The following is a 27,737-nucleotide window of genomic DNA, read 5'->3' on the forward strand; positions in this document are numbered from 1 at the left end:
TTATTTATGTTGTGGCAAAAATAAGACTTTAACAGAAAATGCTCTTACAGTTTATCATCATAGGAAATATAACTTAAGGCTTATAAACTTGTATACAAAAATCAGAAAACAAAATACAGTTGGAAGTTTGTAAATGTTTACCGTAAGGTGTCCAAATTCACAACAATAAAAAAATCATGTTTCCAGTAATTGGACTATTTCACATTTCCCGTGCCTTTTCGCTACGTCAACAGGCGTTGATCCGGAGGAGTCTCGTCGAGTTTTGTCCGCCCCGTTGAGCAGTAGAGCTTTTATGATAGGTACGTTGCCGTGCTGGGCGGCGACGTGCAGAGGTGTGGCGTTTTGAGAGCTAGCGGCGTTGACGTCAGCTTTGTGAGTGATCAAGTGCAGAACGCTAGGGAAGCTGACACTGGCACAGGCCACATGCAGCGGCATCCACCCCTCACTTTCTTCCGCCACGTTGGGGTCGGCTTGGGCAGCCAGGAGCTTGGCAGTCATTTCAGTTTCGCTCTGTTGGCAAGCCAGATGCAGCGGCGTCCAACCGTTCTCGCCGGGCGCATCGACGTTGGCGCCTAAAGAGTTCAGTTCCACCACGGTGTTTTCGTGGCGCTTTATGACGGCCATGTGCAAGCTGGCCCATCCCTGGGGGTTGCGGGCGTCTGGGTTGGCGCCGTTGCTTAACAGCTGCCTGCATATGCCGGTGTGGCCATTGAGAGCTGCCAGGTGGAGCGGAGTGTGTCCTCGTATGTCGGCGTTGTCCACAGCAGCCCCGTCCCTCACCAGCAGCCGCACGATTCTGTTATGACCGGCCTCGGTTGACAGGTGAAGAGGAGTGGACAGGGAGCTGTCAGCAACATTCAAATCAGCTCCTTTGGAAAGGAGCAGTTTGGTAATACCGAGGTGACCGTAAGCGGCAGCCAAGTGTAGTGGCGTCCTCTCCTGCACGTCCTCCCGCTGAACTATGGCCTTCACAGACAGCCGCGTCAGAAGGAGGCGGACCACTGTTTCGTGGCCATTTTGGCTGGCCAGGTGCAGAGGGGTCCAGCCCGACTTCTCGCGGGGGTCAGCAGTCGCCCCATTGTCCAGCAGCATGCGGACGGCACGGTCATCGCCGCTCTGCGCCGCAAAATGGACGGCCGTCCACTGGTCCTCGTCTCCCAGAGCAGGATCTGCGCCGTGGTCCAGCAGCAAAGAGATTATGTCGTAAAGCCTGCAAAAATTTGTCTCCGTGAGCATACGTTTGAAGATAGGGCCCTTGCACAATAGAGTCAAACTAGGAGAACTGGACTAATTCACTCCAGAGTACAACTCGCAATCAGCCTAAGCCTGGTACACGACCTGCCGGCCAGACTCAGCCCGTTGGATTGTTCAATCCGGCCCACTGAAAGGACGAGCAGGGGGGGGCAGAAAGACGGGGGCGGAAATGGCCACACTTCAATGGATTGCAACTCCCCAATTCCCCACCTACCGACTGCAACGATGCCAGGCCACCGATAGCCCGATCCGTGAGGATGCCCCATTATGTTACGCTGTTATGGAAGAGCGAGACGTGGGGAATACAACATCAGCTTTAGTAGTCACAGCTCCTTCATTTTGAATTCCAAACCAGTACAAAAATATGGCAATAATTTGATTTTTTTATAGCTTCCATTTGAGTTTGTATAGCATTGTGAGTTGATTCAGGTGTATAACTGAATTCACTCAACTGTTGAACCAGTTAACGCATTCATTGCCAAAAATGGAAAACATTTTTTTCCTATTGTTTTTAATAAATGTGTTATGCTTGGAAAATATCCCTGGTCATCTGTTATTATATTATGTAAGGAAGGCTCCTGAAGGAGGCTAAATGATAAAGCATTTTACTGGAAAAAAAGCTGATATTTTTTAGTTTAAATTGTACTGATCCGGACCACCCGAGAACAGAAAGTCAGGATCTGGCCCCACATCCAAACTGAGTTTGAGATAAGGAATAATCCTTCCAGCCATTTTCCAAATTCCTCTGCCGCACAAGGGTCACAAGGTGCTGGAGCACATCCCAGCTGACATCGGTAGTAGGCAGGTTATACCCAGGACTGGTTGCCAACCAGTCACATGGCGACCTGCAACCATCTTCATTCCACGGGCCAATTTGGACCTGCCAATCAACCAGGTTTTTGGAATGTGGGAGGAAACCGGAATGCCCTAAAAAAACTGGCACGAGGGGAATGTGCAAACTCCAAACTCGAAGGCTAGTTGATGGAATTGAACAAGGTTCAACTGTATATATATATATATATATATATATATATATATATATATATATATATATATATATATATATATATATATATATATATATATATATATATACTGTATATACTGGACTGTCTCAGAAAATTAGAATATTGTGATAAAGTTCTTTATTTTCTGTAATGCAATTAAAAAAACAAAAATGTCATACATTCTGGATTCATTACACATCAACTGAACTATATATATATACAGTTGAACCTCGGTTTTCGATGAACCTCGGTTTTCGAATGCCTCTCAGTTCGAACAAATCGGTTCTCGACCAAAAATTTCGAAAAATTCTTGCTTCGCTTTTCGTTAAAAAAATCTGAGTTCGACGCCAGTACGCTAGGGGCAATGCTGAGTGGCGTACGGGTGTAGATTGCCCACACCCCTCGTGAAGAACTGTTGTTACGTGAGCGCGCACTTCTTTTTGCTTTCGTTTTTAAAATCGGTGAACGGAGTGTTTTAACACCTAATTATGCCTCGGAAAAAGGTCGGTGAAACAGCAAAGTTGCTACAGGTGAAAAAAGAAAAGTAGTGCGTACAACTATTGCATTTAAGAAAGAAATAATAGCAAAATATGAAGAAGATGTGCGAGTTTCCCTTCTTTTGAGGGAATAGAGCATGGCTTCTGCAGACCACCACAAAGGTAAGAAATCATATTCCTAAATCTTTATCTTTTAACCGCTCACCACTTGTTGTGGAGACCCGGGTGCTAAATGACGTGTAAACGATCGGATTTTTTTATTTTTACACGTTCATGTTAGCGTAATCTTTCGTACGGAAGATTACGCTAACGCGAATGTACGATTAGCCTGGGTTAGCTTCATGTTTACGTTCTTGGTAAACATTTAGGGTGTTGGAACGGATTAAAAGGATTTTACACTACTTTTAATGGGAAAAACGATTTTCCGTAATCGACCAAATCGGTTTTCGAACAGGGTTCTGGAACGGATTATGGTCGAGAACCGAGGTTCCACTGTGTGTATGTATGTATGTATATATATATATATATTATATATATATATATATATATATATATATTGTTGAATAATTGGTCAAAGCTGGCCAAATAATTAAAAAAGCCATACATAGACATAGAAGACAATGCTAGTTCTCAGTGCAGAATAAGATGACACAAATTTTAGTGATTTTAACAGCAACAAACAGCAGAAGAATGTAGTGGGAGCTTTGGAAGTAAAATAACCCCTCGCTGTAACGGGGTTCATCATTCAAGGTCTCACTGCATCACAAATTTTCATTATTTGTGTTCTTCTTTCTTGGCTTCATTGGCTAAACAGTCCCTAAGAGATTAGCTATTGGTCAAACGAATCAGTAGTAGTAGTAGTTTTATTTGTTAACAAAAAGCTTGGGTCGTAAAAAGGGTTTGTTTTCTGGTTTTCTTTGAGTAATAAGGTATGACGTTGTGTGATAATTGTAAAAAAATGAAGGATACCACCTCATGTATTTGGTTCTTTTCGGAATGTAACCCCTGTGATAAATGAGGGTTCACTGTACCACAAAAGCATGATAGACAAAAGTGGGCTTGGAGCATAAAGTAGCACGACATGGATGTATTAATATTTTTCCTTTGTAGTGTATAAATCAGGACTCTTGAAAATCAATGAAAACAAATCACTATTAGTCTGGAAAAAAAGAAATTATACAAGCGATTCACAGTTCTTCCTATCACTCTGTGTTAACAACAGCCAATAATTTTCCCTTCAACAGCTCTACTTCATTTTCTCTTCAAATGAGTGTGAAAGCCTGCTCGTTTCTGCCGTATTGGTTGGTCATGTCTTACCAGACAGCACACCTCGTGCAGTCAGCAATCAGACGCTTCCCTTCTAAGCCACCCCAATTACTTTGCAACAAAAGGAAATCCCCTGCAACCACAAGCGCTACTACAAACCGCAACGTTTGTCGAACCGTAATAATTGTTTTTCTGACTTGGCGCTCGTTCATTTGTATTACATCAGCTTGAGAGAAAACTGTGAGAATGTGTCTTGGTACGTACCTGTTGAGGACAGCCACGATCAACGGCGTGTACCCCTTTGCCATAACGCAGTTGACATCGGCACCCAAACTCAGGACATGCTCCACGCTTTTCGCATCGCCGCTGGCAACCGTGTAGTGCAGAAGACTCTTTTTACCGCTAAATTGTGTGCTGACGTGCTCTCGTTTCACAGATGATTGAAAACTACCGAAGTCTTTCTCAAAGAGGAGGGAGAGCACGTTGTCCTTGCCTGATTGTTGTTCTGTCAAAGAGAAATTTGTGGTCAAAGATAATCACATATACTTACACATGAAAATCTTAAGGGAATAGTACATGTTTTTTGCACAAGTTCTTTCTATATTTCCTCTGTATATTCCAATTAGTTTTCAACATATTGCATTCTAAAAAAGGATGTCTTGTCTACTTTAAACTGAGCTGTGACGTTATTGGAGTAACAACAGCACCCTTGGGGCCACTTGCCCTATGGTTTTAATTAGTGTAAGAGTTTTCGAGTGTTTTAAGCAGTTTTGGTAGTTTTTGTGAAAAATGCCTTGGCATGGTGGAGCAGGTAGATGCAGTAATGGTATAACAAACGGTCGAGTGGCCAAAAAGGGGCTAACTGGCTAGAAATATCACACGAAGAGCCGCCAACAGGGGGATAACGTAAGCTGGCCACAGCCATGGTGGAAATACGTGAGGTTGGCACACTAAAAAACATGGAGTGAGCAGCCATAATAACCGGGAACCAACAAAAAAACAGCGACGACTATGGCGACAAACACGAAGTCGGCCGTTAATAAGCAAAAGGACACAGCAAAACCATTGCTAACGCCAAGGGATACCCGGCCTGACAGCACGTGGTGGGTAGCCAACCAGGAGTAAACGAAACAGAAAAGACTTCGGCAGCCCTGACGCTAACAGGGAGCTAGTTGGGCAAATCATACCAACCGCAAGACATGTGCCGAAAAACACAAATGAAAAGAATCCATCTCACAATCAAAAATAATGGTAATTAGGTCAAACACTATCTCAGACCAAGGGTCTTAAACACAGCCTACCAATCTGTGCTCAGGAAATCTCTTTCTCTTCATTGCGATTGTCAAGATATTACGTCATGGATGGAAGATAACTCCCTACGGCTCAACCAGAAGAAAACATAGCGATTTGTCCTAAAAGACATATTGAGAAACTTTTACCAAAACTAAAAGATTTTCAACCTTCAGATTCTTTTAAAGATGTGCATATTCTATTTTACTCCAAGCTCAATTTTATTCCACATATCAAAATAAAACTAAAATTGTTTTTTATCATCTCAAAAATGTACCCAGAGTCTGCCCATTTCTCTCTGGCAAACACAAAAATACTGATGCATGCTTTTATATCATTTCATTTGGATTATTGTATTGCCATGCTCTCGGGTCTTCCCCAAAAGATCATTACCATGCTACATCTACTACAAAATTCTGCAGCATGTGCCTGCTTATATTTAAACCATTGTGTATGTCTGTGTATTAGTTGTTTCTGGTTTTGGGGTGGGGATTGACCCTTTGCATGTGACGTCATGTAGCATTTTCAGTGTGGACTGAAGTCAGGCAGACTGGAGGATTCGGTTGGAATTGTGAATGTGTCAGCCAAAGACTGCATAGTTCGGTGGCTGGCATTGCTAATGCTATGCTCAGTTTCTCTAAATAGTGCCCTTTGTTTTTTTCGACTAGGTGAGTCAGCTGACTCGACTGCTGCAAAATATCCGTTTGACTAGTCATTGCCAATTGTGTTGAATAGTATTTTTGTTGTTGTCTACTCGGCTCGTCCACTGTTTACTAGTTTACTGCTGTCCGTCGTGGTCGTGATTAGGTCTGGTGTGTGCAAAGGGTCAATCAAAGAGGGGATTTCACTGACTTAATGTTTCTTACAGCACTTTGAGTGGCATTCTATTGCCTAAAAAGTGCTGAACAAATACATTTGGTTTGAATTTGATTTAATATACCTTTGTGCCTAATCGGGGAAAATAATATATGATTAAGAATACCTGAGATGCTCTTCATCTCTAGTATGCAGTTCACTATTTAAACATTGAAATAGAAGTGAAAGCGGAATGGATCACCATGTTTACTTAAGAATTCTATTAGTGTGCCGAGGTTCCCGGCAAGAGGCTCGCTGAGACTGCTTGTGAGTCATTTCGGCGATATTCGGGATAAAAGCATATTTAATTCTCTCCTACACACGGATTGTTGACTCTCCAGGGCCGTAATATCAACAATGCGACTCCCTCTCGAAATAACAACCGTAGCACTTCTAGTGAGGTGTCGTCGTGCTCCATTTTGTGTTTACCTGCAGGAAGGTCAGGCAGCTGAGGCGTGGAAATCTAAAAGGGAAATGACAAAAGAAAACGTCAAAAAGGACATTTTCCCTGTGGGTTGCGTTTGAGCTACTCATTAAGCTTACCAAGGTATAACAAAAACTATACAAGTAGTGGGTAAGGCTCGGGGCAGTCCACTTTTTTCTTTTTATGGAGACAAATCCCAACCGTTTTACTTCAAAGTTTTTTTTTTTTTTTTCATTACTCAGCACATCCCTGGAGGTAAATTGTTGGCTTTTCAAAATTCCCGGAAATGTTTACTATTGGACTATTGACAGGAGAAAATAACTAAACAAAAACGCCAAAGTAAGCAAATAATTACTGTTCCTTCAAAAACATGTTAAATAATTTTAAGAAGTTTATGTTAATGCCTAAACAAAACAGATTCAAAGTGAAGCACTGTTTTATATTTATATATTTATTTTTGCTGTTATTTAGAGAAAAATGCTTGAGTAGATTACTTGCTCATTTCAAGGGACATTTTAAATGTGATTAGTCGAAAGAAAATGCTTGAAATGAGGACAATTAAAGTACCTTGTGCTAGATAAGATGTTTTTTTATTTCAGAGGTGCCTTGCTACTTCACGCTTCGATTGACTGCTTTGCAGTTTTTCATTGTTTATTGTTCTGCATTCTGATTGAATAGTGGCAAATTTTCATGTAAAACGGAGTGTATCAGGTCCTTCATTCATAATCTTGTGCAATTAAACAGGAAAGTACTTTTTTTATTTTGATTTGACAATACAGAAGTTGTTTGTAAAATAATATTTATGAAGTACAGTACTTGTAATTGTTAAACACATACTTGAGCCTGTATATTGGGTTTGCGCTTGAGTAATGGATACAAAATAAAATAAATGAATGTATAAATAAATAAATGTGTCTAATTCGTGGATTTTTACGTTTCGCGGGGGTTCTCCGCCCATTAACTGCGATGAAGGAGGGAGTACTGTATTTTAATGATAATTTATCTTATTTTATGAGACAAAGAAGTTAAAATATCTCACACCTCAAAAAATATCCTTACAATATTTAATGACATCTGTTATTGAGTGTGATTTTGTTTTCGGGAGTGCTTTTTTGTTGAATTATTGTATATAATATGGTCTTGATTTTATATTGTGTGTTATTTGAAAAGAATGTTATTACTGAGTATATTTTAAACATAACACAAGGATTTTATTTTAAATCAAAACATTTAAGCCCATTGAGGCTGAAGTTACAATACAATTAAGTCTTGTCCTTTTGTCGTTTATGATATCAGGTATTGGTTCGATATCATCCCCCAAACAGTACTGGAAAAGTTGCAAAGATCTTCAATTCACAAGCAACCCATTTTAGAATGTTCTCTTGTAAGTCTCTAAATAAATCATGTATGGTGATATCGGATAATATCCTAGAAGTTCTATCCGTACGCCTCTATTTGCCATTCATTCATTCATTTTCCGACTGCTTATTCTCTCTAGGGTTGGATTATCATTGCCATTTAATGCTAAATATGCCTTTTTAATGCATTGACACTTAAACAGAGCAATTGTAATTGTTTGGATTTTCATGATGTTAACAAAGCACCTTGTCAATAAAAGAACACACAGGAAGAGTTAACTAAGTAATTTTGCAGGTAGTATGATTAAGTGTGTGTAGTTTGGGACTAAGTCTTGTACGACTTGCTTGATGTTCAAATGTTAATACGTGTTGTACTAGTTCTATTTGGTAGCGTGCCATGAGATTTTTCCAGGACGACAGACAGTGAACAGTGACGTGTTTACACTTATCAAACGGCATTCACTTCATAGTCGGGAAAAAACGAGGATCGTGGCTCCACACTGTGTCCATTCTCACTGCTGTTGAGACAATCGATCGGTCCCGGGATTTTCAAGACCTCACTTAAGGCTTCGGTTTTCCTCACGGTTTCTGCAACACAACAACAGTCAAAAGACAACTCAAATGCGCTTGTTTGAATCCAATCATTAATTTGCAAGTGACTCCAAAGCTTTTTGGGGGATTTTTCTATCACTGTGCTAAAATCACGGAATATAGCTTCATGCATGACTTACAGGTTAGCTCTCATATTGAAACTGCATCCAATGAGTATGTCATTATCTCACATTTATGAATAAACATAGCTTTGTAAGAGCCTTTTTTGCACAAAGCGAGAGCCACAAGTATCTCCTCGAAAAGCTTTCATCCACTCATATATAACATGCACTTAAGAAAAACAGCTTTGCTTGAAAAGCAAACAAATTAACTCATAAAAAATCCTTAGTAGTATACAAAGCATGCTTCTCTTGGAAAACGACTGTTAAAATTGTATGGGTCACTTCTACTCCATTGCATACGAATAACCTACTCCTCTTGTCGGTTGAAAATAGTTTGTGTAATATAGTGTAACAATCTGTGAAGCCCTTTGAGACTCTTCGTGATTTAGGGCTATACAAATAAAAATGACTTGACTTGACTTGACTTTCATGGACCTATTTAATTTATTTTTTATACATTTGGTACAGTAATTTGACATAGATTATTGAACCTTTGCACATGACGTTACATTGCCTTCCCCGGCAGAATGAGAGCCGCGACGGATGGCGGAAGCAACCTAGCAGTCAGTACTTGAAGTAGGATTTGAGTTGAAACAAATATCAATAGTGACGACAGAAGAATATAACCACCACTTTTTACAACAGTAAATCATTGCTGTGCGGTGGGCAAAGTTCTAAGCCTGATTTGAAATGTTATCCCTTTTGATAAAGACAGAAGACCGTGATGTTTATCTGCAAATCAAACGAAGGGACTCGTGTTGGGCCAAAGAGCAGCATTGGCAGCCCTCAAGAATTCCAGGATTTGCAGCAAACACTCTTTACAAGGTACGTTTGATGTATTTCCGAGCTATTTTATGTTAAGTAGGTATGAATCGGGTCAAAGACACTCAATATAATCGGCCAATATAACAACAACAAAAACAACAATATAACAAGTCAGCTAGTGCTAAATTGCTACTTTAGTGTTGCTATTTCTTTCAACGTAAATGAGCTGCTTTTATTGCGATGAACCAGCGTTTCAGAACAGTAATCTTCCAAATGTCACATGAATTGAAAACTGTAAAGCTTATCACGCTCAAATAAACAGTCAAACAATAGACGGATAAAACTCTAAACGACTGTCCAGAAGATGAAACATGATTTTGCTGAAGTAAGTAGTTTGAACATGCTAAGATACCGGTTGCTAATGCCCTGTATTGTTGTATTTGATTGTGCAAAAATTTAGTTACAAAGTCCTTTTTTGCAAGGCAGACATTTTACGCCGAAGGTGCCAGCTATGAAGAACTGATAAGCATGCAGACTTTTATACGCTTTTAGATTAGCACTGGTGTATCCATTTACAATAAAGTGGAATAGATTGTGTGGAATGAAGTCAAGATGATTTGGTTAGATGTGTAAATATGTCAGAAGGAAAAACTTATGGGTCGGTCCTCAATTTCTTTAAAGAGCGCTTTTTTGCTTTCCGACAAGGTGAGCCACCTCATCCAACAGCTGTACAATATTTGCTTGACTAGTCATTGCTATTTTGTTCTGCTTTTTACTGGCCATACACACTGTTTACTACTGTTTATTATCGCAAGATTCATTTCAGCCTGGTCATCCTGGAAGGGGGATTACCTCATGTGCGGTCCCTTCTCAAGGTTTCTTCATTCTCCTAATGTTGAGGTTTTTGAGTTTTTCCTTGCCCTCATGTAGGTTTCAGATCAGGGGATGGGGTTTGCAATTATCTGTGGTCTGTGCAGCCCTTTGAGACTCTTTGTGATTAAGGGCTATACAAATAAACATGACTTGACTTAACTTTGCTGCAGTCCTTCCTGGTGTCGTCACGTGGTTAGGTCACGTGTGTGCAAAGTTCCAATAAGCAGTAAAAGAGAAACAATTCTTAAACCATTTGACTCAGCACAGAAAAACAGAATGGGCTGGAATCATTCTCGAAAATCACAACAATTAAAAGATTTTCCTCAGCTCTCTGAAACTGTAATAGTTCGCCAAACATTCTGCCCTCACACAGTATGTTTCTAAACGACTATCAGCAGAAACAGCATGCGTACTTTAAGCAACAGATGTGCCGCTGTATATAATAAAGGGTTGACTTTCACATGAAAGTGTTTATAAGCTAGGCACCAGCAAGGGCACTGAGCAGTTCACTTTAGTGTCACTTTTGAATCTCTGTGAGATTTGTCCATGGTTTTGCTCGCAAACTAGTAACTGCCCGCTTCTACTAGCAAGCTAAACTCTGGCAGTGTGGTACGATTTGCCTTTCTCATAGTATCCACGCCTCAGCAATAATATCTACCGCTTTTTCATGTCAAAAGTTGACATGTATGTAATAATAACATTGGAAATTTATCGTAGGTTCTTTGGTGGTAATGGACCAAGTTTATTCAACAATATTACAATATGGCGATTACCAATACTGAATACTCACGGTGGTTGCTGATACTATTCAACCTGATATTTTTTATTGTTGTTTACAGCCATCCATCCATCCATCCATTACCTACACCGCTTATCCTCAGTAGGGTCGTGGGGTTGCCGGAGCCCCTCGCAGTTGTCTTCGGGCAGTGGGCATGCTGAAGTGGTTGCCAGCCAATCGCAGGGCACACAGAGACCAACAACTTACTCAGTCATTCACACCTACGGACAATTTGGACCAGCCAATAAACCTGCCATGCATATTTTTGGAATTTGGGAGGAAACTGGAATGCCTGGAGGAAACCCACGCAAGCATGGGGAGAACATGCAAACTCTGCACTGGAAGGCTGGTAGCTGGATTTGATCCCATGACCTTAGAACTGCGATGCAGACACGCTAACCATTTAGCCGCCGTGCCGCACTGTTGTCTATATATATATATATTATATATATATATATATATATATTTATATATATATATTTCTTAAAGTATATAAGTCTTTCCTTTGTTGATTAAGACCCTATTTTCACTGAGATGGTATGAAGAAAATGCTTTTTGGGTTTTCATTTAACACTGTGTATTTTAAAGTACTTAGTAATAGTGAGCATTTAAACTTTTAACTTCACTTTGGAGAACATATGGTGATTGTCTGTAGTGTTAAAATACACTGGTTATTCTACTATGTGGTATTTGTATTAATGACTACTCAAGATATGGGTATTAGGATTGATTGATAGAAAAATGTCGTATCCAACATAATAAATAATATGAGTGAGTGTGGCATTTATTTATGTTCATTGTTATGGAATAAAGAGTTAATAGGCCAAATCCACCCGTTGTTATCCATATCAGGTGGCGGCCATTTTGCCTCTTGCTGTCGACAAAATGACACCATAATCAAGAGCTCAAATAACGCCTACCGTAAATTCCGGACTATAAGCCGCTACTTTTTTCCCAAATGTTCAGCCTTGCGGCTTATTCAGTGAAGCGGACAATTTATGTAATTTTTCTAACGGCCACCAGCGGCACTCGAGTACAAAAGGTAAAATTTAGACCGGTGGAATTGTGCCCCGAGGTAGACTGCATCCTCTTAGTTTATGTTCGAATTGTCCGTTTGACAGAGGACAGAGGGTCGTTCCGATTATGAGGAAAAACGCCCTTGACGGCGATAGTTATGAGGAGAAAGATGAGGACGTTGTACCGTGAATTTTTTGGGGGGTTTGAACAAGTTTATTGACACTAATAACAGCCAATAACAACCTTAACAGCAATCAATTGCGGTACATCGATTTAACAGCTTCACTTTGTGCGTCGCGAGCGTGTTAGGAGTAGCGTGGTGGTACCTTTCACAGGCACGGTTTGGGATGAAAGTTATATTATTATTATTAAAGCTTTGAAAACTCTCTCGGTGTACCGTCTTTCTCTGTAAATATGTGTAACCATGTATAATATGTATTTGCAACTGTATATTTTTGTATCGTATTTATTTTAGAGACTTATTGTGATATGCTTTCTACTAGCGAATCAAAAAGATGGGGCGGAGCAAACGCGGGCTGACGGGAAGTGGGGTAAAGCTGAGTTAAATCTCTTTGTTGTTACAGCAGACAATAGTGGATATATATTTTTCCCACCCTTAACTTTGGAAATATACATTTTTTTCGTTGGATTACTTTCAACGGGACCTGGACTTTAAAGGTTTGCATTCAATTCTAACTACCGGTATCATTTTCCGTTTATGTTGCAGATTGTGGTGGATGGATTGTGTACTATAATTGCAGTTACAATTGTGACACCTAAAGTCAGGTCTGGGATAAACTTATGACTGTGTTACATGTATAAATGTTGGCGCATGCGTCTTATATACAGGTGCGGCTTATGTAAGGACAAAATCAACAATGTCCACAAAATGTGGTGCGTGCGGCTTATAATCAGGTGCGCTCTATAGTCTGGATTTTACGGTAATTAATGTTCAGTAGCAGAAAACAGACCAGGCTGTTCACTCATGATTGTTTGCCGCCTGAGCAACTAAGATGACATTTTTGGTGGAGTGGCAAAATGAAGGTCACGTCTTGGTTGATGTCAAAAGAATCAATTTTAGTCAAAATGTTGTACATTATTGGGGGTGCAAAACAACAAAATATAAAGGGACATTTTGAGAGATAACTTTTTGTACTAAATTCAAATAAATTGAAGCACCAATGTGTCATGATTACTGATTCGGGGCACCCTGCCTGATACCTGTTGCCCACCTCTTTTCTGGACCTGTTTCTGTTTTTGCTGCTCCGTCCCAGGCCTCAACCTGTTTTTCTCGCTGCCAACGACTACACTCGCTCGACACAGAAGAGCCACTTCCGCGTTCAAGCTATCTGCTACCCGTGACCGATGATCATCGGATCGTGGAGGCAAGCACTGTTCTTTTTCTTAATAAAAACTGAGTAAAACGGACGGGTCCCGTCTCCGTTTCTGGTTTGTGACACAATGTGTAATGTTTGAACACGAGATGGCACCGTATTGTCCAATGTGAAAAAAAAAACAGTGCCACAAAGCACGCCGTAGCAGCAAGTTGCCAGACAAACATGGCGGGGACTTTAGGTAGGGATCCGACTATATAAAAAACATACAAATTTCTGGACCTATTATTTTTTTTTTATATAAAAATGAACATTGGTATGCTAGTTCAGTAGTTTTTGGCCAGTATTTAAATCAATGTTGTTGTTTTTCTACAGAATGAACTTTTTTGGTACCAATTGGAGGCACAAAATATTAAACACTGCTCTTTTATACATTAACAACAAACACAATACAAAAATATAATATAATAAGAGAGGGCTAACATATCCTCTTAGTGCATAACAGTCAATGCTACATTGTAAAAAAAAAAAAATTAAAAAAAAATACCTTTGCGCTTTATACCTTGCGGCCTTAGTGCATGGCAAGTAGAAAAATATTCTGGGATCCAAAGCATTCTATCCATCAAAATGTGAACTGCACTCATGCGGGTACAACACAAAATCCTTATTCCATATTGCTGCAAGCAGGGTCCAGCACTTTTGTTGAGCCTTGCAGCTCTTTTTTATTGTAACTGTATTCCTGCCTAAAATGGACTGCACTCGTGAGGCCAAGATCCATTATCCCCAATCCCATGTTGCTTCAAGAAGGGGCCAGCGGAAGGCCGTTTTGTTATGACGCGTGCCATTATGGCTCGCCTCAAGATGAAATGCACGGTTGTTGCCACGATCCATTATTCCTTGTCATTTATTGCTGAGAGCAAGGGCCAGCATTGCAATTTTCTTTTCTGTTCAGGCCGCTGAAGTGTGCCATTTTGCCCTGCCTAAAATAAAACACTGTTTTGTGATCCATTATCCCCAGTTGACTACAGACACTCCCTTACTTACGACCATTCGACTTACATAAAACGGTGGATATGAATATTTTTTTCGGGATGTAGAAAAATATCCAGACATTGCTATAGATTTTGTATTGTGTGCACCTTTTACTGAGTACAGATCATTATTGTAGTGCTTCTTTCCGCCGCATGGCGCCGTGAGGGGTCACCCAGCATATACCCCCGAGAAGAAATCCGGCTTCTACTTCCTAGTTCGTGTGTAAACATACTGTAATGAATCTCCAGCGCGCCAAGAACTTTAAAGTTTTCATTGTTTAATATCTTGTGCATCCATTCAATATGGTGGGTGTAAAGTGTATGGAAGAGGCGAGCCGTTTCTTTTGAAATGAGAGTGGAATAAGAAAGCTTGATGCGGTTGAGAAAATGGTTGAAATACTTTTTTCCGGCCACTTCGACCTCTTGAAGCGCTTCTTCCAAAAGTAAGTCAAACTTTATCTTTATAGCGCATATTATTTTATGAAATGTTTAGTTTATTTAGTACAAAACAATACAAGTTACTTATACACGCTTTAAACATACTTATAGAAACCTTAAACATATAAAATATAGCACTTAAGCAACTTACGAACAAATTCAACTTACGAATGATCCTCCGGATCTCGTTCGTAAGTAAGGCAGCGTCTGTATAGCTAAAGGCTTCAATGGAGAATCAAAGTTGTGTCATGCTTGGCATCCTTTTTTTACAGTGCCCATGATCCCAGTCGATAACTGTTGCGAGCAGTGGCATTTCGAAAATATAAGGGGGTAGTTTGCGGATTTTCAAGCATCACGGGGTTATTCTGTTCTTTATTAACTGCAATAAATGAGGGATTAGAGTATTTGGAGAGACATTTTAAAAACAACTTAAATAATCCTCCTATTTGACATTGATAATGATAAGAGTTGCACAGTAAATCCATGGATTTTTTTTTAAAATGTGTTTTTCACAAATAACGGATATTGCTCATTTTCTCTGGCGGGTATTCGGGGACTCAGCTGCTTTTTGGTTCCAGCCACGGATAATTACAAATGCTAAAAATAGAAAACACCTGACCTGAAGTCCTTACCAAGCATAATGCATCATATCAAAATTAATATTTGACTTGACTCAAAAGCAGCTCGAAATACCTTTTGAAAATGTAGAGAAAAATGCGTCCGTCTTTGTTGTTTTATGTATAAAACCAGGCAGTATAAACTTGTTTTTCTTATTTAATGTCTTGATCCGCCTGCCATTCATCAACACACCTGCTGCCGATTATCCACACCTGCAGCTCATCAGGGTCTTTGTTTGAATGGACTACACTGATAATCTGAGTTGTCAGATCCTTGGGGTTGGAGCTGTGACAGCCTTTATTTCTTCAGCTGCAGTGTTGGGTTTGTTACTTTCAAAAAGTAATCAGTTAATCACTACTACACAAAAAGTAACTTAGTTAGTATCTGAGCTACTCTATAGTACAAGTAACTAGTTACCACAGAAAGTAACTATTTATTTTACTTTAAAAAGAAGTTCAGGTTGAGATGTTCTGAGAAGTATTTGGATCAGTTGAATAGCGAAGAACTGACAGGTAGTTGTGTTATAGAACCTTGTAATATTGATTGCATCAGCAACAGATTGATCCTACACTTGAAGTGCAACAAAAAGAAACAGTAAACAATATCATAAAATAACAATCAGCAGTAAACAGTAAAAAGTAAATTTAATCGATTCATTCAATTCAAATGGTCGATTGGAGAGATGGGAATTCCGACCGCTTTTAGAGAACCGGCCTTTTTGGCTTGGCTCACTAAAATGAGCGCTTTTGGCTTCCAAATAGCTCTTTAGGTTGTTTTTGTTTTTAATCCATATACGACCATAGATTATGTTTCATTATGAATGACTTAAAAAGGGGGAAAATAAAGCAATATGCACACTTAAATGTTAACACTGAAAAACACATGAAACATGAATCAAAATGTTCATAAATCTACAAAGAAAAAGATGGAATAAAAAATAATTTTAACCTTTTTTATACTCAACACATTTAACGTGAAAATCTCTGAAGACATTTTTGACAAATTACAAGAGAAAAATCTCAGAGCGAACCGGCTCTTAATTGGCGGGTAGCCGGTGTTGTGCAGAGAATTGTATCCCAACCGAGAATTGTCCCCCCCTAGCGGGAGCGCGCAAGGCATCTCTTTATTCAAGTAGAATACAATTTATTCACGTGTTACCTCTCATTTGATGATCGCAAGAAATCACAAACGTTTCCCTCCTGTTTTATCTGCTGATAATTTGACAGTTCATTTCAGCGTCATAAGCTTTATGGTAGAGCATATAACATTTCCGATGCAAGTGATATTGGAAAGAAAAGGCTAAATAAACATGTTACTTGCTCAAATGTGCATCACCGTTATATTACATTCCCAACAAATGAGAGACATAGTAGTTTTAGTGACATTTTCGCAAAGTGATTTCTATGCAATGTGCATTACTGTTCTATTACATTACCAACAAATGAGAGGCGAAATGGTTTTGTTGACACTTTCACTATTACGTTCCTAAAAAGTGAGATACAAAGTGTTTTAATGGTTTCAGTGACATAGGGCAAGTGATGTGTACAATGTTCCCTCTAAGCTGCGCGCGTGCGCAATCACGCACTGCCCGCACTTTCTCAGCGCACAAGAAAAACTACCCAGCGCAATGTTCCCTCTAAGCTGCGTGTGCGCACAATTGCGCACTACCCAGAGCTTTTCCGCGCACAAGAAAATCTAGCCAGCTCACCAAAAATCAGGGCTCGAAATTGCTAGTTAAGAAGCGAATTAAGTCAAAATTACAGTGCATGAAGGTAAAAATATAAGGGTTCCCCTGACGTTGTGTTCTAAATGCGGTATTTTGAAGTCAAAGTCAAAGTAGAACGAAGTTGAGTAAAGTCAGTAGAGTTTTTCGAGAACCGGCTTCTTAGGCCCAGCTCACTAAAAAGAACCGGCTCTTTCGGGTCCCAAACAGCTCTTCAGGTGGTTTTTGCTTCTTTAATCCCTACACGACCAAATATTATATAAAATTGTGCACAAAATGACTTAAAGGAAGGGGGGAGAATAGAACAAAAAAATAAAAAAAAGCTGTTAGGTCTGAGAAAAAAAGAAACAAAAGGAAGGAAAAAAAGAAGGAAAATTCAGGGAAAAAAAGCCAGAAGAAAAGAAAGAAACAAAGGAAAAAAAATTAAATGGAGAACAAAAAACAGGGAAAAAGAAGAAAAAGTTTGTGTTGCATTCAAATAATTTCCAATTATCCCAAGTCAATCTTGTTGCCAACATTGTACTTCAACTAAAAAATGTGATTAAATACAGTTCGGTATGGTGCAACGACTAAATAAGCCCCCCAAAAATATTTGTATTATGCGACAAAAGATACCAGGAAAAAAAAGAAATGGAAATCGTGTGAAAGAATTCTTGTAAAAACAAATGACGTTTGTAGGCCGTACAACTTTTGCAATAATACATTAGTCAATTCATTCAAAAGTGAAAACATTTTTTGCATTGCCGGAAACACAAAATGTAACTTGATGTCAAATTTTAGACATGTTTGATATTGATTCAGTTGCCACACTTGGGATTGCTGTTGCTCACTGTTGTTTCAATCGCTGCTCACCGACTTTGTGTGAACGCTCAGACTCGTGGAAAATTAGAGGGAACATTGGATGTGTACGCGCTTCAGCTAGGGGGTTACAATTCTCGGCACAACACCAACACAGGCTCCCACTTGCATGAGCCGTTTCGTTGGCGGAAGACACAAGTCGGTACCCGCATTAACCAATTTGTTTTTTCCTTCGGAGCTTAGTAGATACTGTCTTCGTTATCGCTATATAACTATTTTGAATGGTGACATGATCCCAAAAGACGTGACGTCACTAACCCAGGGAGAGCAAAAAATCGTGCCGATGAAAACAGTTTCAGGTGTGCCATGGGGGGCACGCCTGAGTTGGTGTTCTTCAGTCAAAGTAACACACCACTTTTGGTTGTCAGTATCGGTAACGGCGTAGTAATGGACAAAAAAGTAATACGATTACCTTGTTACTGAAAAAATAACGTTGCTGAGCCGTGAGTTAACCTAGTCTGCGTTTTCTGTTTTGAACAATTCACACTTTCCTCCTTTTCGTTTAATTTTCCCCCAAGTAGAACTGTCAATGCGGCTCACGTGTCCGCGATCAGGTTCAATCGCCGAACCTAACATTGGTCCAGTACCTGAGAAGGGCGGTCGCTTTTTTGTGTCCTGTTCCCAGCACTGCTTCATGATCCTGATCATCTGATCACACTCGCGTGGCCTCTGCTCAGGCATGATCTCCACGGAGGGTCTCCTGCCATGTGACACATTTAAGAGCATGGTGGTCATGCTGCACCCTGCATTCACAAAATAGATGTCAGCCAAGACGGTGCATAGAGAATTTTCTGACACAACCTACACATTAACGTGACCCTTAAAGGCAAAGCCATTATTATTTGTCGGCTTTTCAGCGCAGAATCCAATTTAAGTGATGTTTACAACGGAGGCTGCCTCGTTTTCGAAAACGAAGCAATGCATATAAAATGAATGATTGATAAAGGGCAATAATTGAAAGTATGATGTTATTATTGCAATATTCCATATGAGGATGCGCAAAAACAGTTTCAATATATTTCCACAGTTCAATGAATTCCTACCTGAATAAGGTTTCCGTTGTGTCAAAATCTCCCAGATAATTATTCCAAAACTGTAGATGAAAGGAGCAAGGGAAAATTGGGTTTAAATGATTTATTTTCAACTGATTTGCACTACCGTATTGTCCGTACTATAAGGTACACCTAAAAAAAACAATTTGCCCCTGTACAAGGTTTTAAATTCGTATCATATTTGAGCAAATTGATAAACATCGCTGGCCCAAATTGCAAAACACAGTATGCAACAGGAACCCAAGTAGTGGCGGTTAGAGACAGTATCACTAGACAACCTCTGGTACAAACAACATAAGAAAAAGCATTAGACTTCATCCCATTATCACACTATTTTCACGGGGTCAGGGACACCGATTTGCATAGTGCATTCTGATAGGTTTAGCAGTCTCTCCACTTCTTGACCATAAATGTAGGAGAATGGAGAAAACTGAGTCTTTCAACAAAATAAAATACAAGTTTTTTTACCTTTGTATACATATTAAACCGAGAGGTTATTGATGCACAGGTTTAGTTGTGGAGAGACTGTTTAACCCAGGGGTCGGGAACCTATGGCTCGCGGGCCATATATGGCTCTTTCTATGAGTATCTGTGGCTCAGAGACAAATTTGATTGCATGCAAAATTTCTCTATCTTGTTCAAAGCTTGAGTTGTTTCTCCTGTTCAGATACACGCAAAGCTAAACCAATAATAATTATCAGGGTATTACTTCGCAGTATATATAGGGCACGTTTTTCACTACAATTTACAGTCAAGGTGTCACACAAAAAAAGGGGGAAAAAAAACTCGTTTTGGCCGTACAACGCTAAAGAATCCTTTATATAAAAGTTCACTATATAATCTGTGTTCAGATACCTTATGATGAATCCACAGAACTGTAAATACGCCAAAACACCGGAAGAGAACTTAGTCATTTGATTGGGTGAGTGGGAGGGATGGGTGGAGCTATGCAAAAAGTGCAAGCATTCCCTCCCATCTCTCGCCCTACGCCGTCTGCGCCAAAAGTAAGCTCATCAGGCTCCCTATTTGCAGAATGTTGTGACGTTTTTACTCAATAACTGCTTGCATCTGGTTTTGAAACCAATATGTATGAAAAAAAGGGTCAAAAGGAGTTTAACCGATCTTGAGTAATTGCAAGAAAGAGACAAGTTTAAAGTGGTATGTTTGTTGATTTTGGGACAGGGGCTCTGGCATTATTCTCTTTTCATAATTTTTATCAAATCATCAAAAATAAATGTGCTGAAGACTAAGCTTTTGTCTGGGGCGCGGGTTTAGCAATTTAGTAAATTTGTCTCATAATATATGGTGTGGCTCTTTCCCAAAATAAAATTAATATTTTTTGCTTTCATGGCTCTTTGAGTCAAAAAGGTTCCCGACCCCTGATTTAACCAATCAGATGCACTATGCAAATCAGTGTTGTGACGCTGTAAAAATAGTGCTAGTGAGATAAGTTTTAATGCCGTTTTGTATTTTATCAGTACACCTTGTGGTCTAGTGGTGTTGGCGCTCTTTTACTGCTACTACTTGAGATCGATGCGATTTTGGTCTGCAACACATATTAATGCATAGTATTAATATGTGCCTTTACAGACTTATTGTTGTCTTGATTTCATGTGCCATATCGTACGATATGCCTTATGTACGAAAACTTTTATAAAAGACTATTTCTTTTGGGGGGCATCTTATAGTGCGGAAAGAACGGTATAATAATTGGAAATCGTACTTGACGTCTATCAAAATACATCGGACTGAAATGTGAAATTAAAGCCAATCTGTTTTGTAAATCAGGGAAGTTACCTGTAAACATCGAATGAAGGTCCAGGAGGATCACAGGACTGAGCAAAGATCTCAGGCGGGATGTAGTTCATATTCCCTCTTGCTATCAGGTGCTCCATGAACACTTTCTTGTTTGTGTCTTCCTCCCAGTGGATTAGTCCAAAATCTGAAATCTAATTTAAAATAAATGGTTGCATTAGGTAAAAAAATTGAGACTGCAGACCTATCCAATTTTTTTCTCATGTATGAATATATATATATATATATATATATATATATATATATATATATATATATATATAGGGCATCTACTATATGTGTTATATTTATTTCTGTATGTGTTCTTTTTAGATTTGTTTTGTGAAGTTAGTTTTGAAATGCTCACAATTAAAGCAATAGCATTTATTATATCCCTATTTTGAGCAATAATTTGATGTTTAGTTTTGCGGTACTACTGTAGATGTAGGTTTTTTAGTAATTTTGTAGGATTTTTGTCTCAGGGTTTTTGTAGTTTTACCTGTTGAAGGAATTTTGTACTATTCTGGCATATTTTTGTAGTGTTTCTGTCGAAGGATTTTTGTACTTTTTTCGTAGTAGGATTGTTGTAGTATTACTGTAGTTGTATTTTCCCATAGTAGGATTGTTTTTCAGTATCTCTGTAGTATTTTTGTAGCATTACTGTGTAGTACTTCCAAAAACTATCGCGGCGTTAACTCACAGTTGTAATAATTGTGTTGATTTTAAAACATATTTTTCAACCTTCAATAGCTAAATGGGAAAAACAAATAGACTTGGTTGCAGATTTACTGCAAAAGTATTTTTCAAGGCGGACTTTTCAAGAAAAGCTAACATTTGCAGCCCTCAAAATAATAAAAATTTGTGCTAGACATAAAACACAGAAGCCTGACTTCCAACATTCATTTTGATGTCGATGAAAAAGATTTTTTTTGATGGAACTGAAACGCACTGATAATCTGTCTGACGAATTAATTGAAATGTTCTTAAGAAAAGACAGTAGGATGGATTCTGTGTTTTAAATATAATATATTATTTGGTTAGTTAAGTGTGTTTTGTCCTAAATAATATTGCAATTGTATTAGGTTATTTGTTTTTTTTGTGTGTCGGATCTGTAGCTGCAATAACTGTATTATAGCCATAAAGTAGCTATTAAAGATTTGATTTTTTTGAGACTAGTAATGACCTAAAAAAAGCAAAGCATAATTAAAAAAAGAAAGGGTAAAAAGAAACATGGAAAAAAGCTTAAGGAAAAAAAGAGAAAACAAAAAAAAACGGGTTTCCGGGCATCCCTTTATCAGTATACCACCTATAACAATGTAACATTATTCACAGTATGAATTAATCATATTAATCAAACCTATTATTCTGATGTACCGTATTTTCCGCACTTTAAGGCGCACCTAAAAGTCTTTATTTTTTTCAAAAGCTGACCATGCGCCTTATAATACAGTGCGCCTTATTTATGGATCAATATAAAGTCGCAAAGTCTTCCAACTAACTTGCAGCCGCCGACTAGATTTTCCCCCGAACGCCAAGTAGTCCGCGGTGTATGCTGGGATTTATATACCGGCGTTTCATTGGCTAACCAATGGGTCAATCATCATTTGTAACGATCACTATTGGCTATTCGGAGGTCAAGGGGCGGATCCTTTTTATCATTTACAGGCTGGCGTAGGCTTAAACGGCAAAACAAAGCCTGCAATTGGCCGAAAACGATGAATGTGTACAGCACGTGGTTGACGGCATACAGAAAGCATTTTTTACTATTCTGTATTTGTAAATATTTTATTCTCCTGGATTTACTAAACTCACGGATATAAGAGGACCATGGCTGCACATTATTATGAGCACAACGACTTCGGTGAGCTACTCCGGCTATATATTATCCCTGTATCTTGTTTCAGACAAAACTGGATGTTTTTGTGATAAGCGGTGCAGATAATGGATGGAATGGAGTGTCTATTTTTAAATTAAAGTAAATTAAGTGTTTATTGTCATATGCACAGTAAAGTTGTGAGCGAAAAATAAAATAGAAACTAAGGAATGGTTGGCATTTCTTGAATCCCAAGACTTTAACCTTCCGAATGATGGAACGATGCATTTGAGTGACATCGTACGGACACCGCATCCGCACCTGTTCTCGACACGTATTTGCGTCTTTGCAAGCTTTCGGAATATTAAGGGCGTAATAAGTTTGACTGAACTATCTGACTGTTTTGTCGACGTTCCCATTGTAGCGCCTTATAATCCGGTGCGTTTTATGTATGTCAAAAATAGAACCAAAAACTATTTTTTCGGTGTGCGCCCTATAACCCGGTGCGCTTTATAGTGCGGAAAATACGGTATTTATTTTTTTCGCTTTAACAGAAACTGTTGTCACTGAGTTGTGTAAATCATTTAAACTGAACTTTTTTATACCAAGCAACTTTTATTGACGACTTCAGCATCTCACAAACAAAAGAAAATATTGACTATTCAGTACATCAACAAATAAACTGCAATACAAGAATGAAAACACAAATTGTGTATAATGACATATGTAAAAAATAAAATAAAATACAAAACAATTATAACCTGTCACGGTTCCCCATTGCCCTCACTTGGGCCGTTTGGCGCCAGCTGCTACTCGGTGCCTGATTGTCTTCCCTCCTATTTAAGCAAAGTAATCTAATTCACTCCTTGTGAGTCCGCCAAAGAACATCTGCACTTGCAAGACTTGTATTTTGACTCTGTCTGGTATCCGGCTCGTTTATCCAGTATCCGGTATCGATCCCGCCTCTCTCGTCCTGTCCGGTATCTTGCTCCAGTATACGGTATCGACCTCGTCTGTCTCATCCTGTCCGGTATCTGCCCCAGTCTCCAGTATCCGGTATCGATCCTGTCTGTCTCGTCCAGTCCGGTATCTTGCTCCAGCCTTTAGTATCTAGTATTGCTCCCGTCTATCTCGTCCAGTCCGGTATCTTGCTCCAGCCTTCAGTATCTGGTATTGCTACCGCCTGTCTCATACTGTCCGGTATCTTGCTCCAGTATCCGGTATCGATCTTGTCTGTCTCGTCCTGTCCGGTATCTTCCTCCGGTATCGATCCCGTCTGTCCCGTCCTCTCCGGTGTCTGACTCGTGTATCCAGTATCCGGTATCGATTCCGTCTGTCTTGCTCTGTCTGGTATTTTGGTCGTGTATCGATTCTGTCTGTCCTGCCCTGTCCGGTATCTTGTTCTTGTATCCAGTATCCGGTATCGATCCCGTCTGTCCGGTATCTTGCTCTCGTATCCGGTATCTGGTATCGATCACGTCTGTCCCGTCCAGTCCGGTATCTGCTTGTGTATCCTGTGTCTGGTATCCCGTCTGTCCTGTCTGGTTTTGATCTCGTCTGCTTCTGGCATTTGTGTTCCCTACGCATGACTGCCCCATTCTCGTAAAATAAAGCTTGTGTGAAAACGTTACGCGTCTGGGTCCTCTGTCTGTTCGGGAACTGACTATAACCTATTTTATACTCGACAAATTTGAAGTCAAGAACATGGTATCCCTGGAAAAAAAATGGTCATTCTTTTATTGGTGCAGGAGAAATTGAAAAATTTGATTTGAAAGTACTTTAAAAGTGAATTTGGCGACCTATAAAGTTGTATGAACCCTGGTTCAAATCTACTTCGTAACAGGTACAGTCCAGTGGCCATACGTTACCCTCACAGACTGCTGATACTTAAAAAAAATACTTGCCATTTGTTCAATGATACGCTTTATGTATTATTATTTCTGAGATATTAAATTTTCTACGATGACCAAGTCCTTAGTGACTCTGAGATTGTCTTATTTTGTTTATGTTAGAATAGTTGTAAAGAAAAGAAAATGTAGTTTTTACTTTGCCTATCACAGGTTCATTTTGGATTGTAACCCGTTATGAAAAACAAAGGATTGCTGTACTTTACTTCCTATACTTCATTCATGATAATCTGAATATGTTACCCGCAAAAAGACTGCAACTTTGTGGAAACTTCCTGCAGTGGCAAATGTGGCAGATGGTATTCTTTGATTTGCAGAACTAAATTGTAATTCTTCTGGTTTCTGTCTAAGGAATGTATTGCTTGTGCTTGCAAAATAATTTAAATAGAAATGTGGCACTTTGTTTTCGTTCTACATATTTTGTCCAACACCGATTCAAATCGTAATCACACTTTTACTTTAGAAACAAACTCTCCTTCCATCTTCTCACAGTTCGTGTCACGCCCTCCACAAATAGGCATTTCAAACCACAAACGTATCTTGTTCTTGAACACGTGACAGACCTTGACATGGAGATGATCATCTAGTAAGATGTTGGAAGCCTTCAGGTTGAGATGGAGTAGCGGAGGTTGCAGACTGTGAAGGAAATTCATGGCCATGGAGGTCTCGTGAATGATTTGGAACTTCTTGGGCCACATAAGATTGTGACTATTTAGAAGACTGTTCAAGGAGCCGTTACTCATGTACTCCATTACAATAGCCGCAGCATCGTTGCACAGTCCATAGACTGACACCAGGTACTTGAATTTCACTTTAGTTATAAGGGATGCATCTTTTGTCAGTTTCCTGGAACAAAAACATTGTGTTACAATCAGGACCGGCCTAAGCCTTCAAAGCACTATTTTTGTAGTGTTCCGATAGTAGTATTTTTGTCATACTTATTTAGTATTTTTTTTGTAATATTTCTGTAGTGGTCTTTTTGTAGGATTTTTGGAGTAAATAATTCTGTATTTGTATTTTGAAATAAAGTATTACTGTAGTAATAGTTTTGTAGTAATTCTATACTATTTTTATTTTCAGAATAAAAGCAAAATAATAAATGAGGTCCTTGTTTTCAAGCACTATATTTGATATTTAGTTTTGTAGTTACTGTGTTGTATTTTTGTTATATTTCTGAAGAAGTAGTTTTGAGTGGACACACAAAGTGACAATGGGGACAATGTTAGCAGCAAAAAAGTGAACCAATCTTGAGGCCTCCCAAGTGGTTGTGGGGCCCCAAGCAGCCGCTTAGCTGGCTTATGCCTTGGGCCAGCTCTGGTTACGATACAAATATATCGTATTTCAGCACTAAAAGACACAACCCCCCCAAAATAGTCTTTTGTTGTACTTTCTCATACACAAGGCTCATAGGACATTAAGGCTTATTAGATTTAGACAACATTACGAGCTATTTATGTCACTACTTGGGTTTGATCCCTGTTGCATACAATGTTAGGCAATTTAGATCATTAATGTTCATCGATTGATCAACCGTTGCTCAAATACGGTAGCATACCTATAATTACTGTAAGCATTTCCAATATTATCCATCATACTAAATAAGGTGCACCGAGTTACAAGGCGCACTTTCAAATTTTGGGCCAAATTGGGGTTTTTAGGTGCACCTTCAAGTCCAGAACATACAGTATACTGTACATAGTTCAAATTTGAAATGAAACAAATGTCCGTGTGTAGCCACCCACTTGTAAAGGTTCCTTGTTCCAACAGTCACGTCAAAGACTTTGAGTGCGCAAGTTTCCCGCCACAGTTTCATTTTGACTTGGTAAACTTGGCCGAATTTGCCTTCAGCCACTTTGGTCCAGTCCGTCTCAAAGTCAGTCTTTTCAAAACTCCTGGGCTGTCCAGGATAATCCATGAGCACTCTTCCTCAGATTTGTGGAAAACCCCTTGAAGGAGTTTCCTTGTTAATCCTAAACACGGACAGGGTCTTCTTTCATGGTCCTGTCGATCGGCGTGGCCCAGAGACATTTGCAAATTGTGCATCCAAAATAGAGCGTGCGCTTCAAAAGCATTTGAGTAACATATGGGAGGTACCGTGGCCTAGGAGCAGGTTTGCTCGGAATGTTGCAAAGCTGGTTTTTGATTAACAACGCTGCAGACTTAGGTTTTTGTCAATCGATGTAGCAACACATATTTACACAAATTATTATGAACTCAAAGTTGCCAAATACCTAGAATTTTTGGTAATTTTCTTTTCCAGTAAATTATGAGTCAAATCATATTTATTTGTATAGCAATTACAAGAAGTCTCAAGGGCTGCATAGACTACCATTATAACATTGCCTGATCTGAATGACTTCCGCATGATGGCAGATGCTGCACCAATCTGTCTGTCCATCTCCCGTTTCATCCTACACTTGCAAGACCCCAAAATGCTTGAACTCCTTCGCTTGGGACTGGATCGCATCCCCAACGGGAAGAGACCATGCCACCCTTTCCGGCTCAGAACCACAGTTTGGGATTTGGAGGTGCAGATCCTCATCGTGGTCTTTTCTCACTCGACTGCGAACAGCTCCAGTTTGTCTTAAAAGACCATAGAATCAAAGCTGATGCCCCCAAACCAGGCCCCTTCAACGCCACGGCTGCATTTAGAAATTCTGTCCCTAGGAGTTATAAACAGAATCGGTGACAAGGAAGTGGGTTCCGCTGATGTGTGCCTGTTGGCCTACACTCACAGGGTCCGGCCGGGGTCCCCCTTCCTAAAGGCTTTCCAAAGGAGGGGTCCTTGGCGCAAGGATCCCTAGTTACATAAGCTGGCGTATGTCTTATCAAAAATGTTAAATGATGCAAATACTTTCATTGTAGCAAAATACACGAATCACATCGGAGAAATTTGAAAATTGGCTTCTAAAGTCCTTTGGAAGTACTTGAATTAGGCCATGAAAAAAGGTGTATGAACCCTGTCCACAGCTTGCCACTTCATACCGTCAAAGATTTTCCATTTATCTCTGAACAATTAAATACCTGTAAATCTCCACCCAGGCTAATGGATGAGAATTACATGCAATTACT

General features: G+C 39.4%; 1 protein-coding gene across 1 annotated transcript; it reads right to left on the minus strand.

Moving 5' to 3' along the window:
- Nucleotides 1-26,712, minus strand: ankk1 (ankyrin repeat and kinase domain containing 1). Its single transcript, XM_088345340.1, has 9 exons — nucleotides 26,408-26,712; nucleotides 25,229-25,511; nucleotides 20,949-21,100; nucleotides 19,143-19,192; nucleotides 18,687-18,842; nucleotides 8,415-8,539; nucleotides 6,599-6,632; nucleotides 4,289-4,529; nucleotides 1-1,210 (listed from the first exon to the last, which is right to left on the minus strand). The coding sequence occupies exons 1-9, from the start codon at nucleotides 26,578-26,580 to the stop codon at nucleotides 175-177; spliced, it is 2,250 nt and encodes a 749-aa protein (XP_088201466.1). The 5' UTR covers nucleotides 26,581-26,712; the 3' UTR covers nucleotides 1-174.
- Nucleotides 26,713-27,737: the final 1,025 nt, after the last annotated feature.

The sequence above is a fragment of the Urocampus carinirostris genome, chromosome 10 (genome assembly GCF_059441175.1).
Source record: "Urocampus carinirostris isolate Australia breed hairy pipefish chromosome 10, RoL_Ucar_1.0, whole genome shotgun sequence".
NCBI lineage: Eukaryota > Metazoa > Chordata > Actinopteri > Syngnathiformes > Syngnathidae > Urocampus > Urocampus carinirostris.